Source organism: Corella eumyota, chromosome 5, assembly GCF_963082875.1.
Source record: "Corella eumyota chromosome 5, kaCorEumy4.1, whole genome shotgun sequence".
NCBI lineage: Eukaryota > Metazoa > Chordata > Ascidiacea > Phlebobranchia > Corellidae > Corella > Corella eumyota.
Window position 1 is genome coordinate 4421789 of NC_137494.1, and position 16410 is coordinate 4438198.

Sequence of the window (16410 nt, forward strand, 5' to 3'; positions counted from 1 at the left end):
ACATGACTTGATTACATTTTATACATCTTTTTATTTAATGTTTATAGCATTAAATGTTATTAAGCCCGTTTGGTGCCATAACATAATATATAGAAAAACACGTACGTAGGCGAATCGGCTAGAAACAAGTATTGCTTTTGCCAACCGTCTTAAACTTTTGGAACGACTATAAAACAATTTAACTCTACCGAAAATAAAGGTTGCCCTGATCGTAATAACTTTTTTATATTGACTATAAATATATTCTGGCCCGACCACGAAATAACTTTGGCCAGATCGCAAATAAATTCTGGCCCGACCATAAAAGTAGTTTGGCCAGACCACAAAATAACTTTGGCCGGACGGCAAATAAATTCTGGCCCGACCATAAAGGTAGTTTAGATACCAACAAACTAGGCTGGCAATTCACAGTCGGACAGTATATATTTTAGTATTTTTATTGCCAGAATAAGTTTTTTATTTATAATTTTTAATTAATGATTATTATTTTTTGTTGCCAGAACAAGTATTATTTGTGTTAAACCGTTTATTTCTATAACTAATTAACAAACATGGATTATAGTTCAATACAGAAAAAACGACAAAAATGTACTTTATTTTTACTCGTAGTACTTTTTTTGTTTGTTAAAGGTAGGTAATATTATTATCTAAAAATCTTTAAATTTTATCCGCGTTGGTTACAAAAACATTTAATAAATTGTCATATTGAACTAACACGACTATTTGTTTATTTGGTAAAAAATAGTAGTGTAAATAGACAAAATATAGCCTAGTTAAATGATTGCCGGTCGAATTGTACTCAGGTCGATGCACCCAAAGCAATCTGTACTCGGGTTCAAGTTGCGGATCTCTATTACTTTCGCACGCCCGAATTTAACAAGGCGTTATAACCTAAATATGGCAATTGTTCAACCAGACATTAAAAGTTAATTGAAATATGTTTTAATGAGTATAACTTAGTCCGCTTTACGAGTCAGATGTGTTAATGGGTAAACTGAATATGTGAGGGTTAGGGTAAGGGTTTAATTTATGCAACCTCTTTGTTTAATTACATGTGCCGTATTTCGGTTACACACCCTGTTTATGTGGGGCGTGCGAAATTAATAGAGATCCCAAGTTGCTCCGTACTCGCATTGCGCAACCATAAATACAATTTAGGCGCATAATAGCAAGAATCAGTTTATTAAATATGATTTACCTTTGTAGTAGTAAGATGCGATAAATACTTACATATGGTACATTTATTGTGTTGTTAATAAATTCTAATACAACCTAAGTCCAAAAGTGAACCAAAAATTCAGGCACTCACAACTTAGAATACAACTAGTAAGGGTGCCTGCACTATTTTAAATTAGAACAAAAGATGATTAGATTAATTTTGATATTAAATATATATTTCCAAAGCCATTTTTTATATAACAAAAAGTGTCACATCAAAGCTACCTTTCTTATTTTACACCTTGGTTGCGATAAAGGTTAAAAGCAGCTGATAAAAAGATTTCAACAACATAGTAATTTATTATAACAAACATTGAAAAACACACTGCATTTTTACATACATTTATTAGTGAGTATATATATCCAATATGTATTTGTTTAAAATAAGATATATAGATAATAGCTAGCAACACATGATATTTACGGTTAACTTAAGTAGCCTAAGTACCAATCGGTCGTTGATACAGCGGCTTGCAAGACAGTCTAAAAGGCGTAAAACCCTCGCAAAGAAATTACAAAATTTTGCTTGTTTTGAATACTGATTGCCTAGGACCCATAAACCAGAGTACAGATCAACTGGCAACCACTTAAAATTAGGTGCCTTTTGTTACTAAACATAATATTTTAATCACATTTTTATGCTTGTTTTCCAGGTAATCATTGCACAAAGCAAAACTAATTTAATACGAAAGCTTATATAGAAAAATACTAAACTATTTGAATCATAATTAAAAAGGCCTTATTACCGACCTTAATAAGTCGTTAATATTTTTATTTTCAAGATGCACAAACTCAGCAGTTTGATTCAGAATTAAGTATAGAACCATTTCCAAACCAAGCATTGTTTTCCATGGTCACCGCTCAGATTAATGTAACATTTACAGGATCTTCAACTAATGTGATATGGAGAATAAATTCTGTAAGTTTTTTTTGTATATACTTATATATAATTTAAAATTTTAATTTTAATAGTTTACCTATCATACAGGCTAAACTATTTTTTGAAGCTTATGTTTGTTTATTTAAAATGTCAACATATTTAAAATGTCAACGTTTCTATAAAAAATATTTTTTTTATGTTTGTTTTAAATAAATTTTTAGTTTCTGATTGATAACTTAATTTTTTTATTGTTCACCTATGCCACCCTATTATATAAAGTCAATTTAAAATGATTGCATTACTAAGCATAACTATCTACAATAATAAGCTTTTGTGTACTAGTGTGTAGGGATGTGCCAAATCGTAAAAAGCTCGGCTCGTACAAGCATCTTAATTTTAAAAAAGCTCGGCCGAGCAATACGAGCTTTTGAATAGCGAAAATAAATACCTAAGTGACCTTTCGGTTCGTAACGCAAAATGTATGCCCGAAAAAAATACATAAATTTTTGTTGTGGACACGATTTTTTACAAGTTTTTTTTTAATTATTTGAATTAAATGTTATATCGCTGCAAGCTTGCTATAGATAAATAATTTAAAATTATATTGCTTTATTTAAAGAAGCGATTTAAAATCGTTAAAACGTACAGTGAAACGCCAAACAAACTTTACCGGTTTTAAGAAAATTGAAATAGGCTGAACTTAGGTTAGTGTTGTACTTTGTATTAAAATGCGAAAATTTACTTAAGCTTACGTAAATTCACATGAAGAAATGTAAGTATTTCGACATGACCAGGAGTTAACTGGTTACGAAGCGGGCTAGCAATAGCGCCCGCTGTCCTAAAAAGTCTTTCAATAAAAACACTAGTTGGCGGCGTGACAACAATTGAATAACAACGTCATATCTCGCGTGATATAATAAAACCATAGAGATACTAATATGTATATATTAGTATATTTATCGGTAAACCGACGAATTTTTCGCAGTGAGTTATTAAACTATTGCATTTAAAAAGTTATAACACTGGACGGCGTTCGATTTGCATTATAATGTAGCGAGAAGAAAAAAATTAATTTAGTTGATAATGCTCGGATAATTTAACGTGAAAGCTCGGCAAAAACCGAGCCTTTAAAATGCCTAGGCTCGTACACGAGTACGAGCCCGAGCACTCGGCTCGACACATCCCTACTAGTGGGTCGACTGAAAATGAGGGAATGGAAATTGAAGAAACGGAAAATGAAGGAACGGAAAATGAAGGAACGGAAAATGAAGGAACGGAAAATGAAGGAACCGGAAAATGAAGGAACGGAAAATGAAGGAACCGGAAAATGAAGGAACGGAAAATGAAGGAACCGGAAAATGAAGGAACGGAAATTGAAAGAAAGTGAAAAAAGGAGTAGCGGAATCCTAAAAAAATAAAACGCGGAAATACCGTTGACTATTTATTTAGGTTTACTGTCATTTATTTGAGAACTGATAAGCGATAATGAGTTAATTTTTATTACCCCAGCATACCCTAACCTTCTTCTATAAAATGCCCGTTTATTTCTAAAATAATGTCGACTTAAATACAAATAAATAGTCAACGGTATTTCCGCGTTTTATTTTTTTAGAATTCCGCCTCTCCTTTTTTCACTTTCCTTCAATTTCCGTTCCTTCATTTTCCGGTTACTTCATTTTCCGTTCCTTCATTTTCCGGTTCCTTTATTTTCCGTTCCTTCATTTTCCGGTTCCTTCATTTTCCGTTCCTTCATTTTCCGGTTCCTTCATTTTCCGTTCCTTCAATTTCCGTTCCTTCATTTTCCATTCCCTCAAATTCCGCGTCCCCCTACTAGTGTGTAAGGATATTGTTTTAAAGTCATATATTAGCGATATTTTTTTACTCAAAAATTGATAAAGTTGGTGTCACTGAAAACAAAATTGGTTTTAACTTAAAATAATTTCACCTACTTTTCAAGTTATACAACTTAAAAAAAAAAATTAAAATTAATTAAAAAAAAAGAAAAGGGAAGCCCTGTTTGTAATGACGTAAAAAGTACTAGCTTGTATACATTCACTACGCTACTTCGTACTTTTTACGTCACACAATAAAATATGGTAACCTGGTTTTTTATGTTAATCATTTTCCAGTATTTTTGAAAATTAAATTGTAAGTACCACAGACATCTTTTAAAGGTTCTAAAGCCATTTTGTGATTCAGTGTCAACCATACTAATGTGCTATATACATCACTTACAAAATTACAACACTCTGTAACATAACACTTTAAAGATAATAGATAAGCAACAAAACGGTAATGTCATATTTCGTTTTTTTAAGGTAAATATTCATTTACAAATGAAACATTTTTTAAGAAGTTGCTATTTAAAGTTAATTTTTAGTTTTACTTTGTCCAAAGATTACTAAATTTAAAATGTGCAAAATTCATTAATATATTTAATCTTGGTAGATAAAGTCATATTTAATAACTAAAAATTATCAAGGTAGTATTAAGTGGTGTAACTAACATATTGATATCATACTTTAAAGAAAAAATCAACAAAAGTAATAGTTAGTCTCAAAATTATATTTGTCTGTAATAAATAAAGTATTGTCAATAAAATTGTTTATGTAAACAAAATTTTATTTAAATAGGATATTGAAAAAGAATAAAAAATATTTTTTTTAACGCAGAACAATAACTTTCCTAATATATGTTAAATTTTTTTTTAAAGTTAATATAAAATTAATTCTTTTTTTGCATTTAAATTTTTTTATTCATTTTTATTTGTAGTATTTTATTCAGAAGTGATTTTTGGTATATATATAACTGTAATACCACTTCCTACAAAGGGTTTGTAATATTACAAGTTATATAAAATATAAATGATAAAATCTTAAAATTTGGCTATAGTAATGTAAATTTACAAATAAATGTATTTTAGATTGATGTTGGAGAGATTACTTATAATGGATCAACATTTAGTTTGTTGCCTATTTCAACATCTTATGACAGTGTCATAAACATTCGGTAAGTTTTATGTTTTGTTTGAACCAAGTTTTTACTTAATACCCTTTTTTTTAACCTTTTGTCTAAAATTAGTTTTATGGTTTAGCAACACCACACTGGTTTACTCTTAATGAAAGTTAACATTTTTTATTATGCATCAACTAAAAAAGGCTAATGTTTTTTAATTTTCGTAGTTTTAAAATTTTTAATTGTTTGTTATCACCACTAGTTTTAGTGTAAAAATCTAATATTTAAATATATACAAATGGTTTTGCTTTATTGCTTCTTATTGCAGACCAGAAGTCATAACTAGCTCACCTGCAGTTATAATAGCAATTTTGGAGATAACCAATATAACAGATTCTGAGAATACAATATCTGTAAGATCAACAAGCAATCCACCACTAATATTACTCCCCTTAAACGTGACAGGTATGATTAACTGACAAGACAATTAATACATAAATTTTTTGTAGCTAGAATTTTTTAGCCACTTAGTTTATCTGATTGAATCACAAGTAAATGTCTCTGTAAATACTTACAAGGCTTTAAAGTTTGTGATTTTTTCTTTATCTTTCATGCAGAAAGGTTGACTTCACGACTGTAACATAAAGTAACATTCATTACCCTGACCCGATCTCGAGTTCCCTTTTGCAGTTTAGGATATTATGGATTATAATTGCTTAATATAAAATTATTAGGTGTTGGTTTAGCAGAAGTTCATACAGTTTATAGTGTCATACTCGAAGACGCTAAACATTAAAGCATTTGAGATCAAACCCAGGACCTCATTTAGTGTTGCAAGTGTTCTGACCACTACACTAGACTGCCTTTAGATAAATAACAAATTTGTTACACCAATAGATACAGTTTAAGTTAAGAGTAAATTTTGTGATAACTGATGATAACTTTTTGAATTTAGAATGTCCCACATCTTTTCCAGGAGGTTTAGGTGTTACAGTTACTTCTGGGGATGGAGCTGTTTATAACAGCATGGGTGACTTTACTTGTGCAAATGGTGACTTAGTTGACTCAAGTAATACCCAAGTGTCTCCTGCTTCTACAACTTGTCAGGCTGATGCTACATGGACTGACCAGGCCAATCGAAACTGTTTAATAGGTGGGTGTATATTTTCTATATTTATATAACATATTACTTATTTTTGTTTGGTTTGTTTGCTTCTGTTATGAAGTGGAATAAAATTAAAAATAACATTAAATACTGTTTTTTTAATTACATAAAAGTTTTTAACAGATTTAAAAACATACCAACAAAATGTATTTAATTTTTAGTTGTTTTTTGTGTTTAAGTTAGTGGGTTGCGGTGTTTAGTTTAGCATAAAAAAGTTTAGATAGCAAGCAAATAATTTAAGCTAGACTTAGAAATATTATAATTGTTTTTCAAGTTTTTAGTGTGTTTATGTAGTTGCTATTATCATTAATAATAATGTTTAATGTAATAAAAATTTATAATAATAAAATTTACATAGCATGTTTACTAACTCAAAATGATTTTGTAGCAAAGGATTTTTTACTTACATTATGATATATTGTAAAAAAATTTAAAACAATTGAATGTTATATTATTTTGGACCCAGAGTTTTTATTTTATTTAATAGCCACAACAACCACTGCAACCACTACTAGCACTACTGCTAGTATTACTTCTACTTCTGGTATGTAGATTTAGTTGTGGTTTTACTTATACCAACTAGTTTTGATATATATACTTTGTTTATTTATATATATTTAATATCACATTTAATAATTTTAAACAGTATATTTATAATTTTTATTATCAAGGTCATAATACTTATAGTTTAGTTCAGACAATTACAATTTTTAGTGTTGAAACTTATTATCATTATCTAAAACGTAATATAGTTAAAAGTTCATGGTATTTGAAAGAAATGGGTAAATGTTGCTTAGAAAATACATTTTCTATGGAAGTACAAAAGAAAGGTGTAGCTTGATAAAAAAGGAGTACTATTAAAGCTATTTCCTTTAATATTGTTGTAAACTTATACAGGGATCTTAACAAAAAGCATTATGTGCATTGTTGTGTAAGAGTCAATTTGTGCAAAGTGTTTGTCGTCTAAAACCTAAATATACAAGTCACACAAAGCCTTTAACAAGTTAATTTAAACTATGGAGCTTTCTACAACCTTAAAATTGTTGTCTTTTGTTTTAAATCTAGTATTTATTTCAACGTCAAGTGACGTACTTAGCAATACTACACAAAACAACGGTATTTTCATAGCATGTTAAAAATAACTAATGCTGTTCATATGCACGTGCTAGCAATATTTGTCTTCACTTTAATTATTAGTTTTATTCACCAGTTATTTCTATTAAATAGTTTTTGACTAAACAACAGTTGTAATAAACAGCAACACCATACCAAAGCCATCCCTAATGGTAAACCAATAGATTAAATAATTGTTAGGTATAACAAGTTGTCTAAATTTGATGCTGAATGATAAAAAATATATATTATAAACTATTTATTTTGGTTAAATTAAGTAGTTAATCCAACCATAAATAACACTTCAAGAAAGATTACACCTAATACTACACAGAACAGTGGTATAATTATGCACAACATTAGTAATTGATTTAACCATGTAATAATTTCTGCAGAATGTTAATGATAATTATTACAAAATACCTTAATTTTTGTAACTTTTGTCAATATTTAATTCTTCTGATCTTGTGATATTAACTATCACATTTAGTGATTTAACTGTATGCACTTTAAGGTATTTAGATGTTACTTGCATATCAACAGTTAAGAAAAATAATCTATAGGCTTTTCTTTTAAGATTTATTAACTTGGCTTTAAACCAAAAAATGGCATGTGCACTTTTTTTCTCTACAGCATTTGTTTAATTTATATGTTTTTGTATTTAAGAAAATTTCTTTGTAACGAAATAGTATTATTTGATTAACCTTTAGTTATTATAATTTGGTATATTAGTCAAATATAAATTTTTATAAATTTTTGTTTTATTGTTTTTACTCGGCAACAGTGTCAACTACAGATGACAGCAGTACAAAATCTAGCAGTGGTTTGTTATTCATATTTGTTAGAAAAGAAAAACAATTTAGTTATAGAAAATTAAGATTTGAAAATTCATGTTGTTTTTATAATTTTATTTAGTAAATTTGTGCATGAAAATTTATTTATTTTTTCTTCAACTATTATATAACATTTTTGTTTGGTTGAGTTAATAGGTGTTTTATTCTACTAAGGTTAAAAAATTAATGTTTACACTAAACAAAAGAAAAAGCTTAGTTGTACTGTGTACTGTTATTTTTAAACTTAGCCACACTTGCTTGACAATCACATGGTGTTAACAGGCCCAACATTTTTAAGATGCAGAAGCTTAGGGTCACTAAAATGCAACTGTTTTAAAAAATTTTTATTTTTTGCATTAAAAAGTGTGTTTATATAACTTAAAATGAAGTTTTTTTTTATGTTTAGGTATTAAAATTAAAACTATTTTGTTAACAATGTCTTAGATATAAAAATTTAACCAATAAGTTTAAATTTTTAAATATTTTTAACAGATGAAAAACCTCGAGGTAATATATGCAAGAACATGCTATTGTTTAATTTTGCCAAAAAAAAATAAATTACAAGCAAACTGAATTTAAAAATTAACTTTTATTGCATGAAATAATTCTGTTTAATTTTGCAATTTACTTGCAATTTTTTTTATAAAGAAAGAAAAAAAATATTAATGTTTTAAAATAAATTTTGAGCTATAATTTATCTAATACAAAGTGATTTTAGTTTATAATTTTATTTAATTCAATATTGGTATTTGTTCAAGATAATTTTGTGTTTTACTGTTTTGCACACACCTAAAGGATAATGGGTATTTTATTTTTAATTTTCTTTACGTTGGAGTATGGAAAATTTTTTTTTTATAGCCTAAAGATGTTTTTTATCAAAACTTCTGTCCCTGTTATTAAAAACCAATAGGAACTCGTAATATTATTTATATAGTGTTTGTCTCATTTTCACCCAGAAATGGTTAATACTTTTTCACCCAGAAATGGTTAATACTAATTTAATGTATTATTAAGCATTTAGTTCAATAATTTTATTAATTTAACTAAAATGTTTTTAATTGGGGTTATCTTATACAAACCCAATATTTAGATAAATAATTAACCAAATTATATTTTTTTAATTGTTAGTCCCTTTTTAACTTATTTGATTTTTGAATCACTGCGAGTTGCTTTAAGAACTGTGCATACAAACCTTATACCCATATAGAACAAACAATACATACCATATAGCAAACTTTTATATTTTCATTTACAGGATCTGATGCATTATCACTCGGAGAAATAGTTGGATTAGTCGTAGGTTTAACTTTTGCACTACTTTTCATTATCTGGTTATGTCTTGCCTGTTATTGCCCTGAAAAAGAATGGTTAACATGCTGTTGTACATCATGCTTTGAAGAACTAAAAGAAAAATGCTGTTTCCCTTGCTGTTTTTGTTGTTTAAATGGTTTGTATTTTATTTAAACAATAAACTTGACATAGTCTTAAATATTTAAATTTTATATTTCTGGTAATTAATTAAAGAAAAGCTGTCTGTGAATGATGCACATAGCACAATATTTTTATACTTTTTTTGCCAAATTAAATAAAGTAATTGCAGTTTTTTTGATAATTTGCATGAAAACTAATCAATATAAGTTACATCACCCTTTTCCATAACTAACCACTACATGTCATGCTGAACATGTTATTCTATAGTTTTTTACTAAACTATGTTAGGGGTGGCCTTGTATTAATAATTTAACCCAATCACAGATAGTTCAAAAAATAATGGGAAAATATCTCCAGATGAAGATACAGAAATGATATAACTTTAAAAAGGTTTGTTGTGCATTAATATAGGAGGTTTTACTAATATCATTTTTTTTGTGTTTTTAGATTTTTTGTACTTTTGTGTAATTAATGTTATTGTTATGTTTAAGGAAAAGGGTGTGGCAAATATTAATTTTTTTTTGTCAGATTTTTTCTAAAAACAATTTTCATACAAATTGTCTAAAAGTATAATCTTCAAATTATTACATAATGTTGTGTCCTTGATTTAGTTGTTTATAATTAGCAACTTTGTTCATATTTATCATTTTTACAAAAACCTAAAAAAAAAAACAGTTTCAATTTTTTTTAAATTGCTTGAGGTGTATACCACAATCAATAACTTATACTTTAATTTTCACCAGATTAATCAATTTCTTGTCCGTCCTGTAAAAAGGTTGGTTTTCATTATTGCATTTTTTAATTATAATTGTTGCTAAGTCTTCGTTATTTAGTAAACAAATTTTCTTTAATTGATTTGGTTCAAAACTGAAAATGTTTTGTAGATCTTTATTCTCATTTAATTTTTGCCTAAAAAACGTATAAAAAAATTAATAAATGTTTGTTTTGGGTAGTTGAAGAAAAACAAAATGATGAAAATCCTTCGGAACCCAATCAGTTGAAAACTAATTCCTCAGAAAATAAAAACACAGAAAATAATACATCGACAGATCCAGTTTAAAGAACTTCGCACACAAATTGATTTTGGTACTTAAAAGTTAAAAAAAATAAAAAAACAGTTGTTTAATACCAGCATAGATTTTAATTCTATTCCAATATTGTCAATAACTTAACCCTAGTTTTAAGTAAATTTTTAAATATTCTGCTTATGTAGAAATTTCTTTATTTTATGCTATAGCATGCCTAATTTTAACCTATTAAACTATGTATTAATGCTTATATTTTTGTTGTATTTAAAAATGTAGTTGATTTTAATAATTTGTTTTATTTTTTTATTTTAAATTCTTTTATAGAATTTCTTTATTTAATTTAAGTTTTTTTGTCTTGAATAATTAATCTTCAATGTGGAAATTGGTTTGTGTTGTTTATTATCTTCCTTACTTATCTGGTTGCATATTTAATTTCTGGTTCTGGGTTTAAATAATAACTGATTAAAATTTATTTAAATTAACATTAGTATTTTAAGATTATTCCTCAAGGTATATGCACCTTCTTTATTATTATATGCATGCAATAATTTAATTATAAAATATTCAAAGTTCAAAATTGTCAATTTAAATTATAATAAAGTAATTGCACAACCAATATATGGACATATATTTTATGAAAGGCAAACAGTATTTATAAAACATGGTCAAAGTTGTTTTTATTAAGAAATTATTAACAAGCTTTTGTTTATCATGTCAATATTATAGTGTGTTGTGTCTATAGTTACATCACATCATTTAAGGAAATTAATTTTCAACTATCATAAACAAACTAACACAACGTGTTATAAATAAACTGTAGACACATATAAATTACAAAAGGAAATGGTAATATTATGTCATTAATAATAGTTTATGCTTTGTGCTAACAATATTTCTATGTTTTAACAGTTTTAAATAAATAACAAAATTTTACACTGGTATAAAGTTTACATAAATTACGCATATATTATTTATTATGTAAGGGGCCTTATGTTCTTGTTTTTGTATAATAGATTTTACTCTTCATCTACTTTATTAAGTATATTGTAATCAGGCCATTGTCTTGGTATTTTACTTCCGTGTATTTCAACATCAGCTATTAATATAATTCGCTATCACTTTACACAATAACGTCACGTGACTTTTCATACGAAACTAGGCAGCGAACCAAAGTTACTACGTCAGGTCAATAAAAAGAACGCACTATCGATTTGTGAAATTCCAATTCCTGTTTTTTCTCTACTTAGTATGCTTTGTAAACAACAAAACGAAAGTCAACACCATTTCGAAGAAATACCGTTTGTTAAGTTTTATAGTGGGTAATAAACTTAGCAAAGCGATTTTAATGCGGCATTTGGTATTTTTTGTACAAAGACATGTGGTAGATACATAAAATATTCTTTTAATGATACTGTTGGATTTAGATTAAAAATAAAATTATCATTGTTTAATTTCCAACGAATTATTTTTTTGGCCAATTCACTTTTATAAATAAAAGAAAAAACTGGGTAATATAAATTTACAACAAAAAATCTTTGTAAGTTGCAACTTTAACGCTTTTAACAAAATGTGTAACTTGATACTCAGTTTATTATTTCGAAAGAACCACCAGACCATTGTTTTAAAGCCAGACAAAGCAAACTTGTCCGGGCAAAGTCTGTTTACTTGATCATAGTCAATGTTTAAACAAAAAAGGGTTATTCTTGTAACGTAGCAACAAAAAATAAGAAATGAAAATAAAACGGTTGTTTTTAATGTTTGCATGGCCAACAAAAATTGTATAGTCGACAAAATACCCAAAGTGCTCAAATTTGTTTTAAAAGTTTTTTTTAATGTATTTATACAATAGAAATTTATAGTATTTAAATGAGGCCCAAGGTTTAAACAACTCCTGAAATTCCCAAGGTCTATTTTAGTATCGAAGGTTACCAATACACACACACACAACACAATATTGGCTTTTGGGTTTCTATAGGACCACTTCGTAGTTGAAATAACAATGATTCAATATCTATAAGAAGTGGGGGTTACCTATCTGCTTAACGAATATGCAATATTTATTTTATTAATGGTTATATATTTTAAAAGCTTTGTTTGTTTATAAATTGACTAATTAAGTGTGGGATCATACTTCATAAGCGTCATATCCTTGCAGTAAGATTGATATCCTGGTATTAGTTACCACAAGCTGCTAAATGCTTATATATGTTGTGTAGAAAAATATTCTTAGTGATGCAACCAATTGTTTAAATAAATATTCAACTAAAAATAATAAATCATTGGCAGGCCCACAAACAAAATATTTGGAAAAGCCCCCGTGTTTTGCGTGAGCGCATATAAGCAATGTTTGAATTTTACATGCTGCAATAGTTATTTATACCCTGTTAAAAATAACCGCCCCACCCTGATCACGTGATTTATACCAGTCTTATTCCTACTCCAAGGCGACACCTAGAACTGATACAATTCACCATTGAACTTTAACAGAATATCACGCGCATTTTAAATGATTTATTAATTACAACCACTACTAAAACTTAGAATTTCTACAATATATGGACTAATATCTAGGGACTTTTTGGTAAATATATTGTAGAAAAACGCTTGCATATAAATTTTGTTTATATCAACGTAGATCTATATATTTATATATATACCCAGGTGGACCAATTAATTTGTAGCTTATTTTGTATAATTCCATATAACTTACTTTTAACTTTCGTAAAGAAATCGTTTTAACTAGGCACTTGTTTATTAACTTCACGGTATATATTTAAATTATCTTTTCTTGTGTAAACCCTGTTCTTAGTAGCGCATTTAATATTTTTAAAGTTTTTTCGATTTACGTTAATTGCAAACGTTTTTATTTTTTAAACAAACGCTGTCCTATAAACATAGGTTTACACATATTCGGAAAATTTTTATTTTGGTAATTATTTATACAGTTTTAACCATCTGATACGTCAGGTATTAAGTTTAAAATATTTTCAAAAATTGCATTACATGTATACAAAAAAACGAGTTTTTTTTCGAAAAATCGTTTATACTTGTTTTGCCTCTTACATTGCGGTAACATATTTTTAATTTTCAAAACCTTTTATTCAAGTAGTAAAACTTTTGCGAATTTCGATGTAGGAATGCGGACCTATAACTCAAACACAGGTGTAATATTTGTCACGGCGACCAGTCTTAAGTCGACATAGACATTTCGGGATATTATTAATAATAAATACCCGATTATTTATCTGACGAATGGTTTTAGTTCGGCAAAATGGTGTACCGATTATGGAGCCTTTTTTCAACGTATGAAAGCAGCGGGGATCAAAACCTAGACTTACAGAACTTAATTTTTCATGGTTACTACTAATTGATACTAAACATTAACAAAGAAAGGTTGCTTAGCACCCAATTGCAAGATTAATTCACCAACAGCAAATCGCCCTTCCAACTCTTTTCCAACCGACAAGGAGAAAACTAAGTAATGGTGAAAGATCAACAAATCATAAAGTAAACAGCAGCACAAATCAAAAGTTATATCTTAAACAAAAAACAGGTTTTAAATAAGGTTCTTTTATTTAAGTAAATTTAAAAAAGAATACAGTTGAAAAAGTTTACTTTTATAGATAGGAATCAATTCTTTAGAATAAAATAAAATGAAACGTTCCTGAAAACGCTCCCCCCAACATATTTAAATTTGTTATTTTTTCACAAATAACAACTGGTGAATTGTAAAAAAACAAACCAATTCAATTAAAATTTAACCTAGTCTTTTTTCATATTTTTCTTTCTTTTCACATCTACAATCTGTTCTTAGCTTAGCAATTAAACTTAGTGGTGGAAGTTAAAAGGTTGTTTTCTATGTTTGCACAAATTTTTAGTAAGAAGTCCAGCTTTAATCCGCCAATGTGGAAAGCTTCCTAGGTACAATTTATCCCTTATAATAAATAAACAAAATTATTACTGTAAATAGTTCGAATATGTTGAATATAAATATAGACCTAAATGAAGTTAATTTTTACCTTTTCTGCAAATCTGAAGCCAACAGTATCTGTTATTCTATTTTCTACACAATAAGGTGTTTCTTGGCAGAAATTTCACATTTGCCAAAACATTTACTTAACTAGGAAGATATTAAAAGGTTAGATTGTACAGGTAAACTAACAAAATTTATTTTTAAACACCTAAATGTTTTCAATTAATATAAGTTTTAGTTCAATCATCAGCAATTTCAATTATTATTGGGCATCCAAAAATCTTGCAAGATGATATGCTATTAACTGATTTATTTTGTCCAGCTAAAAAGTAAATGCACTTTAATAAAAAATTTAAATCATTTATAATTTAAAAAAAGTCGAATATAAATATAAATTGCTAAATTTTACCTGAACTATAAATGTTCAAACACCTGAAAAAATTACATAGTTTATTTGTAATTTAAATTGAGGCAAATAAAGTTGAAAAAATAGGATATAATTTTTTACCTTTTAAACTGTATAAAATACTAAACAACAACACCTTAAAAAAGCCTCGTAATGCCTGATGATTTAGCCACTGAAGCTAAATTGCGTAACGAAAAAAACACATTGCTCCCGAGTATATTGTTGGTTGTACTGATGTTACCAAACTAAAAAAAAGCAAATTTAAAAAAATATTTTTGTATCCTAATCAATGGTTGCTATTAGTTGGTTGATTAACCTACATTTGCCTACTGTTCAACCTACCTTGAGAAATTGTATAAAATGTATACACAAAAATTCGAAAAAGGTCAATCAGATTAATATATATATCTAAAAAAATACTATAATAAAAATCAAAAAAAAATCACTAAGTAAAAAAATTTTTAAATGTTTTTGACCAGAAAGTAAATAATGGCTGTTTGGAACTAAATTTGTTTTTTAATTTAAACTTAAGGTGGGACTAAAACATTTTAATTTATAAAGCAAAATTTACTTATAATTAGTAACATTATTAGCATAAGTCCATTAGATAAACCAAGTATTTAAATCATTTAGTTTTTTTATAATTTTGCATAAAATATATTTTAACATTTATTAATAATTGTATATGAGATATCAATATACCCAAAGTCTACCGTAAAACGGTATAATTGCTATATAGATGAAAAAAATTTAAATTGCCCTATTTAGGATGTATTAATTTTGTTAATACCTCAATACAGAAGCCATTCAATTTCTTACTATTTAGATGAAATTATGTAACTCCAACATTTTAGTGAAATTGATAAAGTTATTTATGCCTAGTTTGAGTTTAATTTTAAGCCATTGCCACAATTTTTTTTAATTTTAATATTGTTTCTTACAAAATTTAAAGACCCTTAACAATTAAATTCATTACATCATAATAATTTAAAAAAATAATGTGTCCTTTTATATAAAATTGTTTTATATATTAACCAAATGTAATAAAAAAAACTACAAAAAAGGTTAAATATAAATTTGACATATTTGAATTGTGTGCTGGTAGAGAAAAAAAAATTTTTGCATATAAAAAAACTAATTTTAAACAAAAAAATAATAAGTGCAAATTTTTTTTTAATTTGTTAACAATATTACCATTTTAACTTGGTATAGGCTATACTAATTTATCTTAAGAAAAAAAATAATACTTGAAAACTTATATGCATGCATGCATAAAGAATATGAATCTCATTCTTAGTCATTATATTGATTAAAATAGTATCTTTAGTTTTTATATATTTATATTTCTTACTAAATATTTCCGGGTGGGTTTTTAATAAAATCATATGATCATATTTTACTCAGAAGC

General features: G+C 27.2%; 1 protein-coding gene across 6 annotated transcripts; it reads left to right on the forward strand.

Annotated features, from left to right (window-relative positions):
- Positions 1-1113: 1113 nt before the first annotated feature.
- Positions 1114-11475, forward strand: LOC145753863 (uncharacterized). 6 transcript variants are annotated; one of them, XM_082570388.1, is made up of 10 exons: positions 1115-1815; positions 2001-2137; positions 5022-5107; positions 5382-5518; positions 6009-6206; positions 8657-8671; positions 9420-9611; positions 9920-9985; positions 10339-10370; positions 10549-11473. In XM_082570388.1, the coding sequence occupies exons 2-8, from the start codon at positions 2069-2071 to the stop codon at positions 9973-9975; spliced, it is 753 nt and encodes a 250-aa protein (XP_082426514.1). In that variant the 5' UTR covers positions 1115-1815; positions 2001-2068; the 3' UTR covers positions 9976-9985; positions 10339-10370; positions 10549-11473. The 6 variants fall into 6 exon arrangements, with proteins under 6 accessions (XP_082426515.1, XP_082426512.1, XP_082426514.1 ...); XM_082570389.1 differs by lacking the exon at positions 10339-10370 and having other exon boundaries at positions 1114-1815; positions 10549-11475; XM_082570390.1 differs by lacking the exon at positions 9920-9985.
- The last annotated feature ends 4935 nt before the right edge of the window (positions 11476-16410 follow it).

What these genes read in the sequence shown, in the direction of transcription:
- LOC145753863 (XM_082570386.1), top strand. Translation starts at nt 2,069, where the DNA reads ATGGTCACCGCTCAGATTAATGTAACATTTACAGGATCTTCAACTAAT. An exon ending in TGATATGGAGAATAAATTCT is followed by an intron (nt 2,138 to 5,021) that starts GTAAGTTTTTTT and finishes AATGTATTTTAG; the next exon opens with ATTGATGTTGGAGAGATTAC. An exon ending in ACTCCCCTTAAACGTGACAG is followed by an intron (nt 5,519 to 6,008) that starts GTATGATTAACT and finishes TTTTGAATTTAG; the next exon opens with AATGTCCCACATCTTTTCCA.